Source organism: Neopsephotus bourkii, unplaced genomic scaffold (assembly GCF_033783945.1).
Source record: "Neopsephotus bourkii isolate Nb327-2 ecotype Australia unplaced genomic scaffold, CSIRO-AGI_Nbou_v1 NB_1615, whole genome shotgun sequence".
In the NCBI taxonomy this organism is placed as follows: Eukaryota; Metazoa; Chordata; class Aves; order Psittaciformes; family Psittacidae; genus Neopsephotus; species Neopsephotus bourkii.
Genome location: NW_026902090.1, coordinates 5,993,690 through 6,018,824, shown reverse-complemented (window position 1 = coordinate 6,018,824; position 25,135 = coordinate 5,993,690). Strand labels below are relative to the sequence as shown.

At 41.5% G+C, this 25,135-nt stretch overlaps 1 protein-coding gene across 1 annotated transcript; it reads right to left on the bottom strand.

Moving 5' to 3' along the window:
- Positions 1-1,275: 1,275 nt before the first annotated feature.
- Positions 1,276-23,198, bottom strand: ACSL5 (acyl-CoA synthetase long chain family member 5). The gene is made up of 21 exons (XM_061372671.1): positions 23,121-23,198; positions 13,444-13,629; positions 12,801-12,909; positions 12,084-12,148; positions 11,904-12,005; positions 11,475-11,574; positions 10,101-10,279; positions 9,363-9,395; positions 9,070-9,121; positions 8,433-8,506; positions 7,906-7,983; positions 7,578-7,712; positions 6,969-7,103; positions 6,797-6,892; positions 6,369-6,441; positions 5,339-5,427; positions 5,141-5,257; positions 4,564-4,707; positions 3,129-3,230; positions 2,677-2,748; positions 1,276-2,249 (listed from the first exon to the last, which is right to left on the bottom strand). The coding sequence occupies exons 2-21, from the start codon at positions 13,597-13,599 to the stop codon at positions 2,109-2,111; spliced, it is 2,052 nt and encodes a 683-aa protein (XP_061228655.1). The 5' UTR covers positions 13,600-13,629; positions 23,121-23,198; the 3' UTR covers positions 1,276-2,108.
- Between the last annotated feature and the right edge of the window lie 1,937 nt (positions 23,199-25,135).

Sequence of the window (25,135 nt, the reverse complement as noted above, 5' to 3'; positions counted from 1 at the left end):
GGAGCAAGACAAGTTCACAGATTGAGGTTTAGTTTTCTGAAAGGGAAAGCATCTCTGCTGTATTAGGAAGTGACCTACACAAACTTGCTACTTTCTGACATAACATGGAGAAGTCAGCATTCTCTACTCAGTTCACAAATGAGATCACTTTAAGCTGAATGAAGAACTGTGCTTGATACCTGAACACTGCTAGTCGAAGGGCCCACCAGAGTGCTGGGTTTCAACATGCAAACAGATCGCTGTAGAGAAGTTTCACTTGTTGATACACCAAAACAATGTACTTTCCTGTCACTGCAGCAGGTGGCATCGTAGGATTCTGCATTGAGTTTACACGGAGCTCAGTTGCTTTATGTTTAGTGTCCCCAACCCAAGTGCTTATCAGAACCCAAACCCCATCTCAGCATAATTTTTTTATTCTTTCTGGTTCCTTTTTCACTCCCCAGTCTCACACTGGGGGAAAAGATCAAGCCAGCAATAACTTTCAAGCCCATTGCTTTAAGGACCCATGGGAGAGAGAAGCAACACTGTTACATGTACTTTCAGCATCTTAGAAGCCTTTTACAGCCTCAGGTTACGACAAGCACAATAAGTGACACAAAAGTTACCTGAAAAAGCCAAAGTCTTTAGCTTAGACTAGAAACAGAATTGGGCCAGTTGTTTTTACTAATCAAAGCTACAGATGCCTCAGAGCTTTCCTGACCAACACATCCATTGGTTGCTTTCATTTTGGGATATCTGACCAAAAGCACTACGTACAGGGTAAAACAGCCACCAGTTGTGGGAGCCTGGTACAGACAAGGAGAACCTGCAGAGGAAAGCTGTATATACTCCTCCCCTACTTAACATAGTTGTTAGCACTGCACTGCGTTTGGTTGATACGGCAGACTACTTGCAGGGACAGCAGACAGTATACACTGATTGAAGACATCTTCGTAAAGGTAGAGACAGTATGCATCCTGCCTGAAGAGAAGCAGCTTTAGCCCTAGAAAATGGTATCTTATGCTTTAGTTCATGTGATATGCTAAGCTGGAAGAACACATTTGTTGAGGACTTTGGCACATTACGCCTTACACTACAAGAACAGGAAAGTTGAGTAGAGGAGTAACATCTGGTCTGGCACTGTGATATTGCCTAATGGCTTGAGCAGTGATAGCAGAGAAAACAAGGTAGCTTTCTGCAGCAGTTGTGTTGTAGCTATGCAGCTGTACATAACCAGGCAGCAGTATACCTCACAACTGTCTGGCTGCAGCAGAGAAACAGGTCACGCACACAGGCTTTGGTTTAATTGTGCAGTTACAATTTATTGCATCTTATATCCTTAGGAATGACAGCTAAAAATTTTCCACTTACCAGACTCACATTTATAAGTGTAGAGGCTTTTTAACTGCCATTGCATTTGAGAACATGTGCAAAAACTGATCCAATGCCTCCCATGCTAGAGTATAAACTATGTTTGCCTTAGACATATGTACTTTGTAAACCGGTTGATGCCCAACTATTCATTAAAAACAACCTGTACTGTATGGTCCAGGGTTAGGAGCAGGAAATTCACGTCTGTATTTGCTGAGCAGATGTCAAGTTCCAATTCAAATTGTGACACATCAAGTTGAGACAGGTATCACAAGTCGACTAGCATCCCAAGTGAAAACTGAGGTGTTATTTTCCTGCACTTGGTTTTAGAACCGTCTCCCCCCCACCCCAAAATGTAACTTCATGAAAAAGTTCAGTCTGATTGCAGATCAATCCACAAAAGGTCACAATGGAGTTTATAGATGGAACAGGAAAGCAAAGATTTGCTTTAGACAGTGAGATGTGCACACAGCTGCTTTTTAAAGGCTGAGGGCCTTGAGTGTTTTTGCATTTCAGTCACAGTCTGAAGTTCTGGCTTTGCCTAGACAGCTGATGCTCAGTCCTGCACCATGTGAACACTGCCAGTTGTCAGTTATACTACAGCCGTCTTCATCTGAAAGTCATTTTTCCCAGGATACCAGAAAAAAAAATACATTGAAGTTCTCCTTGCTCCCCTCCACTCATGCCTGTGTCCTCCATAGGTCATGTAGTGTCACAGATTCGCGTGGATACTCCATGCAGTTTAATTTAAACCAGCCTTATTCCTCTGCGCTTGTATAGAGGGCCTCAATCTGCTTCTGGAAGAGTTTAACAAGCTCTGCTCGCTTTGCCTTCAGTGTTGGTGTCAAGAGTCCATTTTCTACAGAGAACATCTCTGTGTGGATGTACAGGTCTTTAACCTGTGAAAAGAAACTATTTTAGAAACTGCACTTACACAGTTACTTAGAGGATAAACAGTTCTTGTCACCTTCCTTGAACTCAGTGCAATGAATCAGTCTCAGAGTTGCCATTAAATAAACTGGTTTATTTTTTGATGAAGTCAAACTCCTTTTGGCTGACACAGCAAGAGGATAGGCTGGAACTACAGTACAGCTCCTGCAGCCTATGGTGAATCTCCACTTATCTCCTGGCAATTACTGCTGTTGCCCTGTACAGCCAGCTGTTTGTTGCTTAGAAGTTACTGTTTCACTGCCTACTTTGGTCAGTTAGTCTGAGGTAGCTGCCTTAGGTCCCATCCTGACACAGCCAGTATCAGGAATAAAGATTTCCCAGCCATTGTATTAGCAATACAAGTGCTTGTGACAAGCAGGATGTAGAAGTACTCACTTGTTCAAAGGATTTAAGGCCAGCCTCTTTCCCCAGTCTGACCATATCTTCTAAGATAGCTTTCTTCACTGTCTAGAAGAAATAGAGCACAAAGAGAGTGGGCAAAGCTGCCATTTTGTAATTGCAATTCAAGACCATAACAATTGCCCAGTCAGTGAAAACTAAGGCTGGCAAGAATACATGCACATATTTCAACATTCAAGATTTATTATGTTGAGGCCACTGTGACTTCACATCTTCTCATTAGAAAAGCAGCAGTGATAGCCCTTGAAACATCAAGAGACACCTATAGTTGGTTCCAGTTTTTAGCATAAGTCTGCTTGCATGACTCACCTGGTATAGAGCCAATTTCATTTACAAAAAAGGAAAGTAGAATGAAGTCAAAGCAATGCAAGACTGGACTTCAGAATTAAGTTCTATCTACAAGCCACTAAAAACATGAAGCTACTCACTGGATTTTTGCAGAGATCTTCATAGGAACCTTTTACTCCTAGTTTTGCTGCAAATTCTGGAAGCGTCTCAGGATCAGGAACCACTATACCTATTAGAAAAGACTGCAAACAAGCAGAAGCAGTCATGTTGAGACCAGAAAAGGCACCTGAAATTATGTGTACTTGATTGTAGACAATGTCTCTATAACAAGCTGCATCTACAGCCTCATCTGCTCCAGGAGTTTGGAAGGTAGCTACACAGACTTTAAGTCACTTACCAGACAGCAGTAACTGTACTAATGCAGGGGTTTTTTTGTGTGCTGAATGCTTCAGCCATTACTTTTGGCTGGTTTACAGATTGAAGAATGGCCTCTGCTAGCATATGAGACGTGTGGAAAAGGAGTGGAGAAACACTCCTATGAAGAAAGGCTGAGATAATTGGAGCTGTTCAGCCTGGAGAAAAAAAGGCTCCAGGGTGACCTTATTGCAGCCTTTCAGTACTTAAAGGGGTCTTATAAGTAAGATGGGGACAAACTTTGTAGTACGGTCTGTTGCAACAGGACAAGGGGTAATGCTTTGTACATGTACCTGTGCAACTAAAAGAGGGGATATTTAGACTAAACATAAGGAAGAAATTCTTTATTGTGAGGGTGATGAAACACTGAAACAGGGTGCCCAGAGTAGGTGCGCCATCCCTGGAAACATTCCAGGTCAGGCTGTAAAGGGCTCTGAGCAGCCTAGTCTAATTGGAATGTCCCTGCTCACTGCAGGAGGATTGGACCAGATGACTTTTAAAGGTCCCTTCCAACTCAAACTATTCCATGATTCTAAGTTCTCCAGAGCTGACCTGACATGCGTGGAGACCTCACAGCAGCCTTCCAGTATCTGAAGGGGGCATATACGGATGCTGGGGAGGGACTCTTCATTAGGGACTGTAGTGGTAGGACAAGGGGTAATGGGTTAATACTTAAACAGGGGAAGTTTAGATTGGATATAAGGAGGAAATTCTTGCCTGTGAGGGTGGTGAGGCACTGGAATAGGTTGCCCAGGGAGGTTGTGAATGCTCCATCCCTGGCAGTGTTCAAGGCCAGGTTGGACGAGGCCATGGGTTATATGGTTTAGAGCGAGGTGTCCCTGACCATGGCAGGGGGGTTGGAACTTGATGATCTTAAGGTCCTTTCCAACCCTAACTGTTCTATGATTCTATGAGTCTATGACATACTTATCACACACAAGTATGCAATTAGCCTTTACCCAGAGTTTGAAATCAAGCTCTCCTTTTCTCTGGTATCAGCTGGGAAGGCTACAGGTCTGAACAAATAGTCCTGTAAACATGGCACTCTGGGAAGCTGATCTTGTTCAAGGACTCTCTTGTGTGTCCATACCTTTGTACCTGATCTTCCAGAATTCACTGAGGGAGGAATCTTGCAGGATCCTCACTCCTAACATCACTTACCCTCAGGCTTTCCCCATGTACAAAGACCTGGGCTACAGCAGCACTTCTGACGTAGACATTTTCTATCTTCTCTGGAGCAATGTATTCTCCTTGTGCGAGTTTAAATATGTTCTTCTTCCTATCTATGATCTTCAGTGTTCCATTCTAGAAGTTAAAGAAAGCCATTAGTTTCAAGTCTCTGTCTTGCTTTTATAAGAAGATAATGTTAGGGTTGTTGCATGAAAGGCACATGCTAATCTGGAACTGGTTTCTCTATAGAGAAGGAGCACTTGGTCTAATTTCTCCAGTTGGCTCAGGACTTGATTAGACAGCTCCTTCATTCTTCTCTTGGAGAAACCAAGATACCTTACTGCACTTCACAGTGGAAGTGACAGTGTTAATTACTGGCCTAGCAGGTGTTATTTGAGATCTTGTAACCTAATTGGTCTTTGGAGCTTTGCCTGGAGTTACTTTGGGAATGATCATAAAATACTGTGTAAGGCTTTTATCTTAGAATTCATTTCTCCAGCTTTTCAGATTACTATGAACTAGCCAGGAATTCATATCAAGGAATGGTTTGTATTAAGCAGTTACTCACTGGCAACCACTTCCCTATGTCTCCAGTGTGGAGCCATCCATCTTTATCGATTGCTTCTGCTGTCTTCTCAGGGTCCTGCAGATAACCCTTGAACACATTTGGTCCTTTAATGCAGACCTATAGCAAGCAAAGAACACTGTTAGTCAACAATGTCTTACATTCTAGTATTTCCTGACACATACAGGAGATAGCACCTACCTCGCCTTCATTGTTAGAAGAGAAGTAGTTCATTTCTTCCACATCATCTAGTTTTATGATATTACAAACCAGAGGGGGTCCAACATGGCCTGAAAAAAACAAACCCAAAAAAATCCCCAAACAAGCAAAAGACAGTTATGTTTTGGGGATTCTGCTAGCAGTTGACCCTATTTGGGTAAAGCTACAAAGACTAGGTGTTTAAGTAATAGGGGAGAACTCAGATGTCCCCAACATATGAAAGGTCTCAGCAGTAGTAGATACTTAATGGCACTTTATTCACTGCTTTAGCAAGAACCAATACTGTTTAAAGGATTCTGACACTAAAAGCTCAAGAAAGTTATTGCAATGCCATTTTTGGGCAGTAAATGCAGGATAAATAGAAGCTAAGTATCAATTATTGCAAACATTTATTGCTGTAATTAACCACACCAACCATGTAGCACTCTTGCCTTCACTGGATTCCCTCATAGACCCTGGTATTCACTTGCATTTCATCCTCATTATGCTCTTTATGCAGTTATTATGTTACCAAAGATAATAACTAGAGCTTGAATTTAGAATACCCAATATTAAAAACATCCTTGCTAATAAGAAACCCAAATCTTCAAGATCAGGAAAATAGTCGAGCATCATGTCTGATATTTTAGTCATTATTCTTGGAGTAAAACAAGTTACTTGGGAGCTAAAGCTAGTTTCTTAAAGCCATTTGGGAAGTCCTTATCCAGTTTTTCCAGCTCTGTACAGACAATCTTTTCCTGTACACTGGGGTAGGGTCTAAGCTGACCTACGTCACTTAGACATAGTGTCATGAGAGATCCTCATGTACTTGAGTCCTCACTCAAGGACTCAACTACTTGAGTCAAGATTTTTATCTGTTAAGCATACAGGTAACTGTTACTACCAAGAATCACTCTAAGCATAAGTACCCAGGATTTAACTTTCATTGAACAAAAAGTAGTAGAGCACCTAAGCTTGAGTGCCGCTTCCTGCTGACAGCTATGGGAGAGTTTCTAAGTCTCAGCTGCCATACCTGTCGTCCAGTCTCCAGGCATTGAGAAAGTGCATCCAGCTGAGCATTCAGTCTGGCCATAAGCTTCAAAGATCTGTGTAAGAAAGGAGGAATATTCTCTGAACATCAAACCATTTGTGTGAAAAAGTTCAGTTTCAAGTATGCCTGTGTTTGGGTCTTCTTAGAAAGGAAGCCAAGACTTCTTGGTCTTATTGGTGCAACCAAATGTTCAAGTTTACCTACCCAAACCTTGCTTTGGTCATCTAATTCTCTGAACAGGACAACTGTGTTCTCACATGTAGTACACTGGGAGCTCATTGAGCTTATCAAGCAGCCTGTAAATACTGAAGACTGACAGCAATTTTCCCTGAACAGGCTGGGCTGGACCACAGCTGTATTATTCGTCCCTTATACAGGCATAATCAAACATAATCAAAAGCTTGTCTTACCTGACAGCCTAATGCTGCTCTAAGAAATGTCAGGACAGAGGGAGATATAGGAGCTGCACCTGTTACCATTATACGTACTCTTCCACCCATGGTTTCCTACAAGTGAAATAGAAGCCATCAGATCTTCTGGTTTTACATGGCTCACCTGGTACTTACACCTAGAATACCTTACCTGAACTTTTTTGAAGATGAACTTATCCCAAATGCTGTCATTACGAATTATGCCCTGTTTTATTTCAGCCATCTTCATAATCACAGCGAAGTTTAACAGGCAGCGTTTCACTGGGCTCTTTGCACCACTTTGTATCTGCAAAGAAAAATATTGATGACTCTTGGGTTTAACACTCACGTCTGTACATCCTGCTTTTGTTTTATTAGGAGTCACCATATCTTTGATATTCTTGGGTCCGTCTTCACTACTGCCATGGTCTGGGATATGAACCAACGGACAACACTAATCTGTGTTACTGATGACATATTCAGCTCATATCTTTGACGGACAGGGATCCTTCTAGCTTTGAACTTGTTCATTTACTTTGGAATGCAAATGAAGCATCTCATCTTTGAACAGCAACAGGCTTTGCCCGGTCATGACTGGATATGCTATTCTTATACTCCAGGTCATAGGGCTCTTTCCATCTCCTCAGAAAGGATTTTAAAGAATTCCTCCTGCTAAGGAGTAATTTACTAGCGGCGATGATGCATTCAATATTCATTTAAACTTGTATGCTTGCTTAGATATATGAACGTGAAGATGATTTAACTAAAATTGCTCACATACCTTGTCATATATTCTATTGAGCAGTCTTGGTACAACTGGAAATAGTGTTGGCCTCAAGGTTTTCATATCGTCTGTTAGGAACTTGATGTCCCCTTGGAAGAAGCCCACTTTTGCTCCACAGCTGTAGACCACAGTCTGAAAATTGACCAAACAAGTCAAGGGTCATTCTTAGCTTCATTAGCCATAATAATTGTCTATGGAAAGCAGCATGATTTTCAGTGCCCAGTGGGATGAAAGTTCTATTGTAAATAGCTTTTGAGAAAATACAGGCTATTGTACCTTTTACTATTTGATTTATAGACGCTCAGATGCATACACCTGTACATACCTGTACAACTCTCTCAAACATGTGAGCCAAAGGAAGGTAGGATATGACAATATCTGAACTTGTAATCTCAACTGTGTTCTAGAGGGGAAAGAAACAGACGTAGGTTAGCACTTCCTACGCCTGCTTGAGTTAGTTAAGTAGAAAGCAAGTATAGTTTGGATGAATTTGAGTACTTTCAAATAGACACTTCAATGACTGAAGCAGCCCAGATCATTCATCACCTCTTCAACATCTGCAGCTGTAACTCTGCCATACTAGATCAACATAGTTTTGTTTTGGCAAGACTTGTAATAACGTAGTTTAATACTCTTGGCACTTAGAACTGACTCATTCTACAATAATTTCTGTATGGAAGTTCTTGTTCAAGGTTAAACTAAGTTTCTTGCAATACCATTGTCCCATTGATATATGGACATTTAGGAAAATATGAGTTTCCTGCAAGTGAGTGGTTTACAGAAATGCCCAGATTAAAGCTAGTTTCATGACTGAGTGACACAGCCTAAAGGTCACTGTTAGCAGTAGCCTACCTCTGTGCATCTAAGGAAGGCAGCAGCATTTGAAACAACATTTTCATGTGTCAGCATGGCTCCTTTAGGGTTACCTTTGGAGAGATCAAGCAAAGGTCAATTGTGGCTCTGACTGCTTATGCTGTCAGTTTCCCATGTCTTCTTTGACTCAGTTTGAGCTGTTTGTATTAGGTTTAGTCATAGCATGCTTTGTCTTAAGAGATCACAAATATGCTTCATCTCGAGCACTTTCAGCTAGGGGTATTATATAAAGGAAAGGTCTATTGAACCAGCAGAGTAATTAGGAGTAACATTGAGAATGCTACAAGATATTTCTCTAGCCCCCATGGATCAGAATACATACCCTATGAAAAATACAGAGTCTTGATGTTAAAGACTGACTGTTTAACTGTGTAAGACAGCATGGATTTAGCTATTCTTCTCCCCAGCTCTAAGGAGCTTTGTCTTAGTATACTTGACTTGTAGCAACAATGCCCCAAGTAAAACTAAGTATTTGGCTGACACTGTTCTCATTTACTGTTTTACTTCTGTGTTGTTATAATTTCCTTTCATGCTGCAAAGCTATTTTTTCAGCCCAGGGAGTTTATTGTAGTGGGGAAGCACCACTATGTGTGTATATATATATGTATTCTCTTACCCGTGGTTCCACTGGTAAAACACACAATGCAAAGATCTTCAGGCTTAGGAGGCTAGAGGGAAAAGCCACAAAGTTAACAGGGTAAAAATTATGTTTACTATTTATGTATCATATTTAAATTATCATTTACGTACACATCCTAAAGTGGGATGAACTAGCAATTCTGTTTAGAAACAGCAAGACAAGATGCAACACAAAATAAATCATGCCAGCTTCCTCTACTAGCAGCATGGCAAGAGTTCTTTTCAAAGACTACATTTACAGGTTTGTAACTGTTCCACAGAGATACTTACCACTGGTTCTCTGATGTTGTTTCTTCCAAGCTCCTGTGTTAGAGAGAAAACACAGCTTAACAATTGCAACAGAAATACATGTGCAACAGTAGATGAATAGGTAATTGCATTCACATGCAACACTTGTTTTTACTTTGCGTCTTGGTACTCTGTCTCAGGGAGAGCTGCTGGTCTTCCTGATCTTAATTCCTGAATTTCCATAACTTGGGAAAGCAGTCTCCTGGGGTTGTGGAAAGCATGAATTAAAACGTGTAGGAAGCACTCAGAGCTACTTAAGGAATTTGGAAGTTCTGAGTGGAGAGATTTAATTTGATTTAATATAGGCCACATCTCTTAGACTTTGCATTTATGCATCGCATCTGGAAGATTAAGCCCAGTATTGGGGTGTCAAAGCAGCCAGTAATTTGCACTTACAGTTCAATTATACTCAACTGTCAGCTTAAAAACCTGACAAATCCCATTACAAGTACACCATAAATTAAGCTAAGGAAGTCTTCAGCTTCACGCATACTGACTGTCCACAACACATGGACATAACTTCAGTCAATGGTTTGAACTTTGCAAGTTCATTTGGCTAAATAGATCAATTTTTAAGATGACTGCTATCAACATCTCTGGTACAGGTGTGACAACTGGATAATGCTTACATCAAAGTGTCATTGTTGCCAAAGGAGATCCAGATGTCTAGCTGGCAAGGTATTCCTCTGCAAGATCAAGCAGAAGCCTTTAGTCACCTACCTCAACCTCCTGCAGTGCTAGAATTTCAACTCCCACTTTAGCTCCTCTGTCCTTGAGCTCTTTATCAAAGAGATCCATGAGAATGACAGTCTTCAGACATGGCGTCTTTCCTTGCTCACAGTTCTCAAGCAAGACCTGTGCCTTCTCTGCCTTGTCACAGATCACTATGCTTATGTCAGCTACAGAAAAGAAATTACATTTCAGAAGTCTGTTTAGAAAACATGAGGCTTGTGACAGCTCAGCAGAACATACATTTAGAACATAGCATTGTTTCTAAAGCTATTTGTGTTTGTTCATATGGATTTAGTGGATGGCTTGTAGTACTGTGAACATTCCTCCTACAATGGCCAATTGATTGATGAAACTTGAGATTTTGGCTATACAAAATGCTGAGAAACTGAAGACAAATCTTCAACCACGGTCAAGAGAGGCATTTAAACTCTCGATGTTATCATAAAAGCTCAAAGTTGTCCTCAGTGACTGTTCAGGTTTAGCAACCTTCTTCAAATCTAAAGAAATTCAGACCTACTTGGAAGAGGTAATCAAAATTATTGAGTTTATGCCTCAGCTTCCCTACCTGTAGAAGAGAGTTTTGTGCAATTGCAAACACATTTTCCATTAAGTCAGCTGAGGAATTGAGTTTGCCCGAACATGCCAGCTCCCCATTAGCTTAGTAACAGCTGCGTAGTCCCAAGGCAATACCTGTTTGCAAGGCTCGCCAGCATAACTGTTGAAGCAATTTTGCATGGAAATCCTGTTTACGTGTTGAATCCCAGATCACTGTGACAGCAGTGGATATTCCCTCCCTCCCCTCCCATATCTCTTAACTGGAAGAAGAAAGCTTGAACATTTATTCAAGCTTCCTCACCAGTTTCTTCTGTGATGGCATGCTAGTTGTTGGTTCTGTAGAACAGCAGGCCCTAACCAGATAAGTTAAACAGTTTTAGGCATATCTTTACCCTTCCCTCGTCCACTCTTTACATCCTACAACTTTAAATCAGAGACACACATCTAGTCTTAATTTGCATGCAAGGCTGTCTGCATTGTCTGGTTGTTTGGCAATGTGGGAGTTCAGGATTGCAAAACCTCATATAGCAAATAGTTGGGCACTTTGATTGCAGGATGATGCACAGGATCTAGCAGGTCTTCAGTGAACTTGCAGTTAATACACTAGGAGACATAGAAAAGCCACTGGCTTCTTCTAAGCATTGACCATGACCCCTGCAAAGCAGCTTCATTTACAGAAATTAAGTGTCTATAAAAAATAAGGTTAAAGCTACTCTGATTTTTGCATTGAATCCCCTTGAACTTCAGCCTTCTCAAAACAAAGCTTCTTAGAGAAGTCATTGTGAAATAATGGAAGTCAGTATTTACCTTTCTTAACAATATATACAATGGCCTCTGGCCCCAGAGTGTCATAGAGTGGAACAGCAACCATTGAGTAAGTGTAGCAAGCATACTCTGAAATGATCCACTGAAAAGAGAAAACAGTACAGCTAAGGAAAACTAGCAGCTCAAGACAGGATTATCTGCAGATTTCCTACAGCTTGACTAGCCCATGCACACAATAGTAGTGGGGGTTATGTAAGGAGCATGTGTACATGAGATTAAGAGTAGCGAGGGTTCAAGATCATTGTATTATATATCTGGCATGGTATGTGCTTAGTCAATAATAAAGTAACTGGGAAAGAAAAGCCAGTTGTGATTGTTCCTCAAGTCATCTCAAACTCCTTAAATACAGACCCTCCCCTCTCCCCATGGTGTCAGAATATTCTGGGAAAGAATATTCAGCTTGTTTCTTACCTCTGGCCTATTCTGAGCGAAAATGCCAATGAACTGGTTTGGTTGTGGTTTGCATCCTTTTTGCAGAAGCCCTGATCCCAGGTGTTGAGCTCTGTCCAAAACCTGTAAGATAGTTTTCCCAGACTTCAGTATTACAAGACAGGATCCCAAATGGAATCATCTGTCATGTACAGTACTCACCTGTTTATATGTCAGCCACTGATAAGGTTGCTTGGGTTTTCTGTAGCCTAAACAGTTGCCATTTCCTAATGGAGGAGTTCAGAAAAACAACTGTAAAGCTCAGTACTTCAATGCAACACTAAGTGGGAAATACTTTCAGTCAGACATCCAGCTAATGGCACGGAGCATGGAAATGCTGTGTCCACAGTTAACCATTCTGCCCAAACCAACACTGTAGTACTGCTTGGCATATCCTTAAAGGCAGTAGTTCCAAGATCTCGGGATATTTTCCCATTTCATAAACACACATGAGATTGAAATAGCTTGCAAGCTATCACTTATTTCCATGCACAGGACCCCCCAAGTCACATGTGCTCAAAGTCATACCTGTTTGTAAAAATTCATTCAGTAATTTTACACTGAAAACCACATAATGAGGCAGAACAGAGATGTTTCCCTGCAATTCGCTCTGATGCTTAGTGTCTTCTGGCTCTTCACTGAACTCTACCATCTTAAGCTTCTGATGTTTGTTCCTGCCCAGTCTGCCAACCAAGAGTGCTTATAAATCAGTGTGCATGTGTGGGGAATATGGGCATTTGTCACTCTACCCCACAAAAAGGCTAGGAAAGCTTTTGCAATCCTTAATTATTACTATGGACAAGAGGCAAGGCAAAGGAGCTTGAAATTATTTTATTTACCTGTGATAGGCAAATGCTAACTAACAGATGCAAAGCTTACCAGAAGCATGCAGTCCTCTCTGGAAAACTTCATACAAGGTTTTACTATCTTCATAGTAATAAGAAAGTAGGTTATTGTCTGTCAAGAGTGCACCTCTTCTGGCTCCTCCCTAGGAAAAGATTACAGTTGTGAAACAGTGCAGAACAGATGCAGTGTCATTTGTTCCTCAGCCATTCTCCCAGCAATTCCCTTTGAAGCATCTCAGTAGCTTTGCTTTGTTTAAGGAAGTTTCATTTTCCTTCCTGATTTTGATCTGCTCAGTCATATGCAAAGGAATTTTCTAAATGGACTAATCTTCCATTATGAGTTATTAGAGAGACCTTGACTAAGATTGAGTGCTATCGCTTGCTTAGTTTCATGAAGCCTAGCACCAGCCTGAAAACTGATGCAAAGGATTTAAAACACAGAAAAAGTCAATGACAGCCAAGGCCATCTGGTAAAGAGCCCACCTAATCCTGTTGGCAAGAGCAGCTGCTTCCTACTCTTAGTGTCTCAAGACTTCCCTTTTCCCCATCATACTCTTGAGTTGTACACCTGGGAGAGAAGGCTGTGTATATCAGTTTCCACCAATACCCAGAGTCAGAATGGATCAGTATTTAGATTAAGCTCAAAAATATATGTATGCCCACAAGTAGAGTATTACCTCAATTCCTACTGACTGCTTGTTCAAGTCAACAGGAGGCAAAACAGGCTTTGGCCTGCTTGCCACCCACAGGAAGACGCCGGCTCCAAATACAATAAGACTAATCAATGCTGGTGTTGGGAGCGGTGAGAACAAGACTTGAAGTATCCAGATCATTGTGCTGGATCAGAGGAGCCAGAGTTGATCCTGAAACAAACAGGAAATTCAGTAGACGTGAGCTGGAAGCGCTTACTACCCATGAGCTATGGTTCCTTCAGCAGTTTGTTAAACAATACTACAAATTATTTCAGCAGTTTGCCCCTAAAGAGTCCTGGTACGATAATAAAGCATGCTTATGCAATGCTTTAAGCCTCTTAAGAGATCGCAAGTCACCTGTCCCCATTAATCTTAATCCATGCTGCATCCACCTCCACAAAAAGCTGAAGCCTGATGAAGTCAGACAAGGAACAGATGTTATTCATTGTATTGAAGAGCAAAAAGCTCTGTCTGGGGAAAAAAACAGTATATAATTTCTCAAATTAAGTATGACCAAAAAATGCCTACAGTTAGTGATGTGAGCAGCAGAAGTAAGAAAACATTCTGCAATAGGAGGGGGTATTGCTAAAACAGCAGGGGTATTGCCAAGTTAAGTGTTTGTTACATGGCCTGCAGACTTCTATATGTACAAGAAGTATCTTTGTGATCAGCTGCTCTTGCTGGAAAGCAGGGTTCATGATGGATAAGTATTCCAGACAGTGAAAAATATGTTTAGCACAAGATACAGCAGAAGACAAAACTGTTCAAGTTACTAAGAAGCTGTGACCTAGAAGTCAATGTGTGCAATGGAAATTTGGCTGGGAAACAGCAGCTCTTCTGCTGCTTGCATCCTCCAGAGTCTCATGCTTCAAGGACGGGAAAACAAAACCCAAGAATGCAGGATTTCTTGGAAGTGACAGACATCAACCTCAGCCTCCTCCCTTTGAAACAAGCACTTTAAAGTGTTCAGGTATGTTTAAGGTTGAATAGCTAAGAAAACATAGCATAGGTGACAGCTTTTTGTCTGAATCAACTCAGATTTCACCAACTTACCTTTGCTAGTGTCTAAATAGCTATGCAGGACATGACACATCACTCTTTGCAAAATGAATAACCACACCCTGTCAAATTCCTTCATACAGAATCAAGGGAACCCAGTCAGTAGACAGTATGTGAGCTAGCAACTAACCAAATCCCTGTCCAAGACTATTAGGCATTCTGGAGCAATGGGCTCCAGTTATCCTTTAAGTATAACTTCAAGAAAGTTGAAGGAATTTTCCAAAGTTAACAAATTCAGTCAGGCCCCTAAGGCAGAATTCAGGTCTCTGAGCCCAGACTGACCAGAATTAGATCACCCATATCTGATTTATGGGTTGGTATTTTCAGTTTCCAGTGGCTGCATTAATCAGCAGTCCTCACGTGTTTTCTGGTGACAGAAGGCATGCTTTGCCCGCTCAGCATCTATATAAGGAACAGTAACTCAGAGGACTGTCATCAAGTCCAAGCTGCCAAAACCATGCCACCTACATACCTGAACAGTACTACCTCCCTAGCATCGGAGCTTTTCTACTCCAAGCCTTAGTGACAATGTGCACTTCAAACTCCTGAACTTAGTTTTATGTATTTAGAGTCCCAATAAATTGTGCTACAGCAGGAAAGGCTGGAACTGCCCTTGGCTTTCTGCAGTGCTTGAGAGTTCCAGTCACTGGGTATATCAAACCTAAGCAGCACAAACCTGCTCTTTCTACAGCACAGAAGTCACCAATCTCCACACTCTTCCTTTGGGCCTAGATTAAAAAAATCCCCTAAAGCCAAGTCTGCTGGTTAAGTTTACATTCAGGGCAAAGGCACTTAACAGTATAGGTTCTAGCACTGCTTTGTTTGGAAGACTGAAGATTATAAATTATATATAAATAATTAGAAAGCAATTTGGCAATCAGCTGCTCTTCATGACTTAGACATTTGGCCTCGTAACCCATTACTGGAGCAGTTAGCAAACAGCTTTCTGTAGGTGCTTAAACAGTATCTGGTTTATGATGTGACTCAGCCACTTCCTCTTTTGTTAACAGGAGCAAGTCACTTTTTTTATAGCATGAGCACTGAGGCAGCCTGGTAGAGGCATCTCCACTTTCCAACATGAACAGGAGTTGGATATAGACTTTACTTGTTTAACTCAAAGGCCAGTACTAGATCCAAGTGACAGAGCAAATCACATTTCTACCATCGGTATGTGGGAAGCTTAGCTTGTTGGCAAAACTAGACCTTGGCATATCTATTCTCACGTCCTTGCAGACAGATACCAGAGTACTCATGTTCAACTCATCTGAATTTTCATAGAATGGGTTGGAAGGGACCTTAAAGCTCATCCATTTCCAACCCCCCTGCCATGAGCAGGGACACCTTCCATTAAAACAGCTTGCTTAAATCTTGGGCTGTTTTCCAATCTTGTTCCATCCCTACATAGACCGAAAGGAGTTTGCACCCATGATCCTCCCCATACAGGAAGTTTTTCAATCAGTAGTAAGATAATAGAGCTATCTGAAAGCAACAGAGGAGGCCACATGCATGTACAGCTTCACCTCTATTAATGGCTGAAGTGTGCTCTCATGTGCTCATTTTAATAGTGATTTTAAGATAATTTCCTAGAAACCAGGAAGGATTGGTTGGCTTTACAGTATCATGCTAGAGGAATAAACAGAACTGGGGATCAGGCCTATGGCACCAAGTCCTCTCCTATAACTTATTAACACTGCCTAATCAGACTGATCAGCACAGTTGTCTCAAGTATCTAGTGCCCCTTACATGGCCTTATTTGACAGAAAATTAACAGAGGTCACTTGTCTGACCTTTTTGGCGTAAGGATCAGAGAACTCACTAACCCCAAATGCTCCATGCAGCAATAGATAAGTCACTGAAAATCTTTTCATCAGGGTATTCTCATCTCCTCACTGACTCACGTGCAAGGTAGTTTGTACAAAGACAACTAGGAAGAGAGAGCATCAGGCCCTGAAAGGAAATGATGCTTGGAGCAGAGAGCTCTAAGTCCAGAGAGAGCACCTGATCAAGTTGTGAAAAGCCTGAAGACAGTTAGATGCAGCAAAACCTTTTGCCTTCAGATTCTAAATTGGTTCCCCAAGTCTCTTGTTTCTCTTTCTCTCCATGTAAGACAGTAGCCTAATCCTACTGTAATCTAATCGGCATCCCTATAGCTAGTCAAGGATGGGTTTCAGTTATAAGCCAAATGGATTTTTCATTTAAAGAAAGACCTGTTGATGATTTTCTCTCTAAAGCCTCAGAAGTATCATATGCTCACTTGTTTCTAGGGGTTTCTTTTTGTTTGTTTTGGGTTATTTTAATAGCTGTCTTCATTAGCCTGCTTACAGACTATACATGAGAGTCAAAACCCAACACCCTTTAAAGCTACAGAAGTCAGTGTTGTGTCAAAAGAAGAGCACAGATACCTAGATCTTGTTTGCAATACCCAAAAATAAAAATGCATTTCATATCTGACAGGGTATTTTCAATTCCTCTACTTTATTAATAGTGTTTTGCTTTTACTTCCCAACCCTATTTCTTCAGATGGGCTTTAGTCACTCCTATCAAAGTACACGGTGTGTTATTCAAGATGCGAAAAGAGACTTGTCAGCAAATTTGTCTCAATTCCCAGTATTAGGACAGTTGTTTCCTACACCAAGAGCTTCTACTGCAACTTGTCAAATCCAAGTCATTGCTAGTTAATCATCTCTGCTGTCCTACAAAAGCTACTTAATCCTGTTGCCCTCAAAGCAGAAGAACCACCAGAGAGGATAGGAGTTCCTGCCCATGGGAAGAGAACAGCTCTACCCTAGATCTGTCCTATGGAGCAACTACAACCAGAGTTAAATTCACAAATCCAAATGCCCTATGCATTTATAATACCCAATCTATATCAGCTAGGTGAAAATTCAACTCAGTGCAGCATGAGCCAAAGCCAGGGCATTTTTGACAGACACCAGCTTGCGCTGCAGGACAGCATGCGGGGATGAAGTGCTTGAAACCCCTAAGTTCCAAAGGGCTCAGCTCCCAGTGACCAGAAAGATATAAAATGCAGAGGGTGTCTCAAACCACATGTAGGCCTCTTGTGCAATATGACACTAGACAGTTAAAGTATACGTGGATTGTCTGCCCTGATCAACGGTCAGGGATAAGACACACTAGGCTCCAGAGTGCAAAGGCTTAGTTTTTATCAAAAGAGATTACAGTGATACCATTTACACCCTTGGGTTCAGGAGTACATGTTCTCATTTCTACTGTACCCCCCAGCTCCTTAGTCTCTACATCAATTCCTTCACTAACTAGAAGGAAGGAAACAGTTATTCCCTATTCTCTCCCAGGCAGGAGATTCTCTCCACTGCAAAGCGACTGAGCTTTGTGCCTCCAAACATATAAGTGTGAAGAAAGAAAACTCAATCACAGTAGCTCTTTACAGACAGCAAAGCAATGGCTAAACCTTGCACCATTTCGGAAGCAATGGTCATACACTGCCTAGGAAAATGCTTTCTAGAGTTTTGCCTAAGAAACAGTTCCATATGCTTTTGAGGTGGTCACGATAATTTATTGATTTGCATTAGTAACGTAACATAGAATAGTTAGGGTAGGAAAGGACCTGTAAGAGCATTGACTCTTTCTAAGCAGGAAGAGCCCAGCTGACTACACTGGGGTCACTAATTACTTAGCCACGAGCAGCCTACTTTTTACACTTGTTTACACAGTGCAGCCTTTGCTTAGTGCCCTGCAAATGTCAGCCGCTGTGCCAGTTCTTAGAATCATAGAATAGTTAGGGTTGGAAAGGACCTTAAGATCATCAAGTTCCAACCCCACTGCCATGGGCAGGGACACCTCGCTCTAAACCATATTACCCAAGGCCTCGTCCAACCTGGCCTTGAACACTGCCAGGGATGGAGCATTCACAACCTCCCTGGGCAACCTATTCCAGTGCCTCACCACCCTAACAGGAAAGAATTTCTCCTTATATCCAATCTAAACTTCCCCTGTTTAAGTTTGAACCCATTACCCTTTGTCCTACCACTACAGTCCCTAATGAAGAGTCCCTCCCCAGCATCCCTATATGCCCCCTTCAGATACTGGAAGGCTGCTATGAGGTCTCCACTCAGCCTTCTCTTCTCCAGGCTTCCTTGGAAGCATTATATCCCACTTTCCTCTAGCAGCAAGGACGAGCCTTGTGTCCTGCAGGGTTTAGGAACGCCTAACTTTTAGCATCCAGAAAGAAGCTAAAGTGCAAAAGCTCAGCAGTGACTGCTGAACAGAGCCACATAAAAACCACAGAACAAACCCACAGTAATTTGCAATAAGCCTAAGATACGCTTTAGTTAGGCTTTCTTTTGAGAGTACCTCTTGTGAAAGTCAGAGCCAAACAGTTCAAGTACCCTTTGATCTTTCCTGAGAAGGACTCTGCGCAAAGGGGTGGGAAAGAATGAGGCCTCAGTAACTAACTTTCTGGAAGTAGAGTGCTCTGTGGTTTCAACGTGTATGTTACAGACTGTTTCTGGGTCTTGCTCATGAAACATACTGACATCAGAGGTTCATTATGTTTAAATAGAAAGGCTATTTTTTAGAGACAATTTTACTGTGTCTGGTATTATTATCCTTCTATCAGGAGAGTAGCAGCACCATGGCACTGCTTAGTACTAGACATTTTGCCAACTAAACCAAAAAGTCAAGCTTTCATGTATTTTTCTATATCAGGTTTTCTCCCTGAAAATGACCTACTCAGAAACAGAACATGTGCAACTAGCCCTTTGAGACTTTGAGAAATTAAGAATAGTCAATAAGAGATTTTGTTACTGCTTCTCTATTAGATAATACAGGATCACACTCCTGCAAAACATGCATGAATCAACATTATATTAATAGGAAATTATCTCTAGATGTTCAGCAAGCAGAGCTTAAAGAGCTAAAACTTGAAAACTCACATAGAACTCTTAAGAAGCCCAGAACATCAGCATTAAGTACCTTACATAGCTTATATATAGCCATACAGAGAAAAAGTAGCACTAAAATTTTTCAGATGCTATTGTATTCTATCACTACATATTATCACAGTACTTACATGCTTGCTCTTTGCTCTTCATGGTGTATCTGAACTTAACTTAGCCTAAGGTTCACATTTGCTCCTGATAGCATGCTACCAGAGATTCCCTAGCAATCTCCTGAAGGAGCTCATTATCTTGGACCCTACAGCTAATCACCACACCTGCACACAAGTTACAGTAAAGCCCATGTAGGTAACAACAAGCAATCCCATCAGCAATAAAACAAGTATAAGTAACACTTCATTACTTGTACAGAAAACACCTCAGAGCAAATGTAGAGAACCAGTAATCAAGAACACCTACCATTGTGAAGATGGGGAAGGAAACCAATCTCTTTTCCTTAAGTAGAAATGAGTCTTACTAACGCAATAACAGACTGACACCAATTAGGTAACACTCATTAAAACCTACAGCTAGTTTCCTCTCCCTGGTTTAAATAAACCAGCAAGCAGAAAAGCATGTTGGGAAGGTAACATGTAAATGGGAGGAACTTACACATGGGAACTGGAGTAGTATGAGAAAAAACAATACAGAGGAAGTTGTTGAGTTTTTCCTCTGTTGATGAAAGGAGCTTGAGGTTTGCAGGTTTTTGAAGAGTCAAGTGAAAAGTAGAACAAGCCCTTTTGAAGCACTATTTATCATTCATTGCTTCTAAACTATGTTCTGTGTGTCTAAAACTGTACTTTCAGTAACAGCACTTTTCTTCCTATAGCTGCAGGTACGTTAAACTGAGCACAGTTTTGTAACCTGTGATACTGAAAAAATGCTTTGAGTACAGTATTTCTCATATACTGCTGTAATGTATTTGGTGGTGGGCTGGATCCCCATTTCTGCTGCTGGTTTTGGCTTATTGGGTTTTAGTGCTTTTCTTGTTTTGTTTTGGGGTTTGGTTGTTTTGGGATTTTTTTTTGTCCTAAAGCTACCTAGTTCTCTGTGCTGCAGTATAGGCTTCCATGTGTGTAATTATTTGCACAACATAACAGTGAATCACGTTTCAGACTTCAGTTCTGTTTCCTGCTATGACAAGGTTTTTTCTTTGTGGTTTTGCAGTTGCATTTCTTCACTTAAAAATTGAACAGTTTATAGCTGCTGAAGTTTCATTTTTCTCTCTGATGCTTGTCTGATACAACTGCAATTTTGCAGCAAGTTTGCAGGGTGAGAAAGCAGCAGCTTCTCCTATCTTTCTTTCTTAGTACCTTGACCTCAGGTCTTAGAATTGTTTTCCCACTTAACAATTTGCCTGTATGAAAGTTTTTGTTATGCTGCATGATTTCAGTTTAATCTGCTTAGTTAGACTAAGCGTATCTGTGATGGAATAACATGGCACGTAGTTGCATTGAGAATACAACCTGTCCTGGACCTTGGCTTGTCAAAATGCATAGCCTCTAGTAATCACAACTATATTTTTATTGCTGCTGTAAACTTTATGCTATTCAGGTAAAGTTAACTTACATTGCAATTGTGATATTATTTAGCAATGCAGATATTCTTTTAGGAAAGCTGAGGCTTAATTCACTGCTTCATGTGAAGATGAAAAAGAAACAGCTTGTTCTGCATGGAACTTCTCTGCCTTTGGGTTTGCCTACCGAGACCTGTTCCTGTGGTGTTTAAGTGAAGTTGTGAGTTTCAGCTTTAATAGCGCTCATCAGAGTGACTTCTGCTTAGAGAAAGGCAATACCCTTTACAGAGAAGGGTAAGAAGGGCAGGCTCCCAGCCCAGCCAGCTCCATTATCACCTTCTTTGAGTACCTCTCTGAGGACTTTCCCCCTTCAGATATCTGGCCTCAGGCTGTTATTTTTCCAGGAGGAAGAAAAATAGCAGTGAATTTGCCCTGTCTCTGATTAGCTGTTATGTAGTGATGCTGTGTACCTTGTGCATTGGCTGTGGGTGTGAGAGAACATGCCCATAGCACTGTCCTACCTGACCTGCCCAGCATGTAAGGCAGAGGTCCTTGAGCTGGTAAAGTTATGCTGCATTGCCTGGGCTCAGCAGGTCTCACAGCTCCAACATAAATGGAATTAAAGGATGCAGACAAGAAAAGCCTTGGGGAGGATAGTTCTCCTTAATGATGGGTTCTGTTTAATGCTCCTAAATTACAATACAGCTGATGTTCTTTGCCTGGTGTGCATAAGAAGTGACATGCAAATTTTTAGGATTTTCATTTTTGATACTACCTTAACTGATCTGAATAAACTCCAGATTTTTGAGAGGCATGAATCCATTTATTGTTAGTATTTCTCTGCCAAAAAATAAAGCAGAGTTGTGAATAACTCAACCTTTGCATCTTTTTGTACATGTATATGAAAAGCATACCTGCATCTTCCTACCCATTAGCAAATTAGGATGAGCAGTAGGTAGAGTATGTATTTAGAGCTCAACTTGTTTCCTTCCTGTTGTCACTGTTACAAAGGTTTCCATAGAGAATAGATGAGCTTTCATAATAAATCTTAAGGTCATGGAACAGCATGAGTTTTTGCTATCCAAAGATGCCAAAACATTTCATCCACCTATAGGAAATAGCAGAGGATGTAAATAAATGAAAGGGAAGCATTAGCTCAGTGAAGAGATTTTTCTGTTGTCACTTCAAGACTTGAATCTAAACTTTGTGAGTGTGGGAAGTGCTGGCTCACTTTATTTGAGGGATTTTTGAATTCCAGTTTGTTAATGCTGTAAAAATAATTATTCTTTATTGATCAGCTACACTTTTCAAGGGCAGCCTTCTGGCTACTGTTAAGCAGAGCAACTACACAGGGACATAAATAATGTAGTATGGACAGGACAATGGACTCAGGGCTTGGAGAAGCAGTCTGCTTTGTGCCAGTTCTTTTTCTTGCAGCTTGGCTTCTGGTTAATATTTGTCTCCCCTCCTTTGTTACATCTGCAGCTCTGTACACAAGAAAGAGCTTGGAGGAGGCTCCATCTCTATAGCTACACCAACCAGTTGTACAAAGGCGAAGGCAGCAATCTGGTGTGCCATATTCTGAGATCTTGCTTTTAAAATATTAACAAAGGCATTAGAGCCAGCTTCTGTGTTTATAGTTGGGGATTAAGGTCCTATTGGATGTAGTAAATGTTCCCAATAAGCTTCTGTAAGTGATCTAGCAACTTTTTACTGACAAGATTTCAAAGCCTACCCGTGTTGCTGTGGAACCAAATGATTCTATTTCTGGAACTCTTTTAGATGTGAGTCTGAATGGGAGCCTGGCACTGGCACTGTGTGCACTGTATCTTTAAATAGACATAACTAACAAACTGATAAGAAAACAGCTTTAGCCTGGACATAGGTTTCCAGCTCCAGCCATTCTGTAGCAGCAGGGAGTGTTCAGGTGGCTGCTCTGATTCAGGCTGTGATTTCTCTATAGGCCACCCCTGAGCCCAGACTTGCTTCTTTAGTAACATGCAGCCAATTACACAGTTGTTGCCTTTAGCAGCACACAGTCTGACTAGAAGAGTGCATTGGTTCCAGGCACTGCAGCAGATTTAGGCTATTATCCCTGCAGTACTTCTCTGCAGGAGCAGGAAGTCTAGGACTTGGGAAACACAGGCTCTGATCAGGAAAGATTTGCTTACCTTCCTTCAGTGCTTGAGGGTGGAGGGCTGGTACAGCTTGCTTCCTTCACTGCTTTACAACTCCAAGTGGGTGTTCAAGGGTTGGTGCTTCGCCAGCTCCTGTGGCAGGACTAAGCCCCGAATCATCAGTGTGTGGCTTTAATAAACAGGCAACACTGCACCCAGGTAACCTTTGAACCTGCATTGCAACAGGTTCAAAGGTTAAAAAAAAAAATAAAAAAATTATTCCTGATCAAATATAAAGAGCAATTTTGGCAGGTTAGAAATGTGTGTTTAAACACACAGCTCTTGCGCAATAGCTTTAGAAGAGAGCAGTGCGTTTTGAAAGCTAACCCCAGCCCTGCAAAAGCTGCACACTTGAGCTTTTAATAGGACTCTCATTCACTCAGACTCTGCGCAGGGCACTGAATAAGTCTTGTTTCACTGAGAAAAGGTCGCTCTTGGATCATACTTTGAGCAAGAAAACTTGTTCCGATATTTTTCTCTATTGCTTTCTCTAGGAGACTCTCTTTAATCATGTCCAACTGCTGTGGCATGGGTTTCCTTGCAGCTCAAGTGGTCCATGAAGTAGTCTGCCCCTTTATGCTAGGGGCTCTCAGTGCAGTTGGGATGTACAGGGAGCTGGTTATCTCACCGTGACGCACCTTCCCTTTCGAAGGTGTGCAGAGTGTTGTTGCACTTGCTAGTCTGGCAAGTAGGCTAACTCTGCTTCATCAGGGATTTCTTGTGTTGATTTAAGAGAGAGTTGGTTGGTTTTTTGTCTTCGTCCATGTACGAAATGAGAGTAACAGGGCTGCTATGCCTAATGGTGCTTGAGAAAGACCCAGCTGTGTGGTGAGGTGTGCTCGCTGGGCTGGCAGGTGGAGCCAAGGGCTCCACTTTCCAAAGGCTGTGGATGTGATCTTTGGAAGAAGTTTGCTCTTCATGATCCAAGAGATAAGGCTCAATACCAAAGTCCTTTCAGCACTCACTTAATACTGTCAGGACTGGTCAAGTTCATGAAACTTTTTTTAATCCAGGCCTGGTTTGACTGATGCTGGAATTTGACTCCTGTATGCTATTTGAAGAGTAAACCAATGTTAGCACTTTTCACTTATGATCTGAAGTATTCTTGATAGGAGTGAGGGAACCTGCCTGCCTCAGTGGACATGAATAAAAGTGGAAGCACCTGGGTAACCCTCATCCTAGACCTCCTGATTGCAATCTTCTCAAAGTTTTTAGCAAATATCAGTTTGAGGAGGATGAAAAGAGTGGAACAGATCCAAACTTGGAGTAAAGAGATGATACTGGTGTGCGAGTCTTGGTTCCAGTCTGTGGTGCATCTTGCATATGGGAAACAAAGCAGTCAATGCTGTTACAAGGTATGCAATACATACTAATAATTAGTAGTTCATCAGTGATTCGATGTAAGTTCATCAATGTAAGTGGACATTGCCTCACCACCTCAAAAGAGCTAGACTAACACCATCTATGGTTTAGGCTCCTAGATGCATCTCGTATAAGGATGCTGGGGAGGGACGCTATGTTAGGAACTGTAGTGATAGGACAAGGAGTAACAAGTTAAAACTTAAAGAGAGGAAGTTTAGATTGGATATAAGGAAGAAGTTCTTTCGTGTTAGGGTGGTGAGGCACTGGAATGGGTTGCCCAGGGAAGTTGTGAATGCTCCATCCCTGGCAGTGTTCAAAGCCAGGTTGGACAGAGCCTTGGGTGATATGGTTTAGTGTGAGGTGTCCCTGCCCATGGCAGGGGGTTTGGAACTTGATGATCTTAAGGTCCTTTCCAACCCTAACTATTCTATGATTCTACGATCCTATGATTCTATGTGGGTGGGAAAGGACAGCAGAGTCACTGGAAGTGGAAACAAAGGCAATTACTTGAGCTAACTGTACATGTAAAGCTATAACAGCTTTTCCTTCTCCACCCTTTCACCCTGGTACATAAAGTAGATGGCTTTTTACCTCCTTTGAACAGCAAATTTATCCAAGTTGTGGTGGTTGTCACCTTTCAACTATAT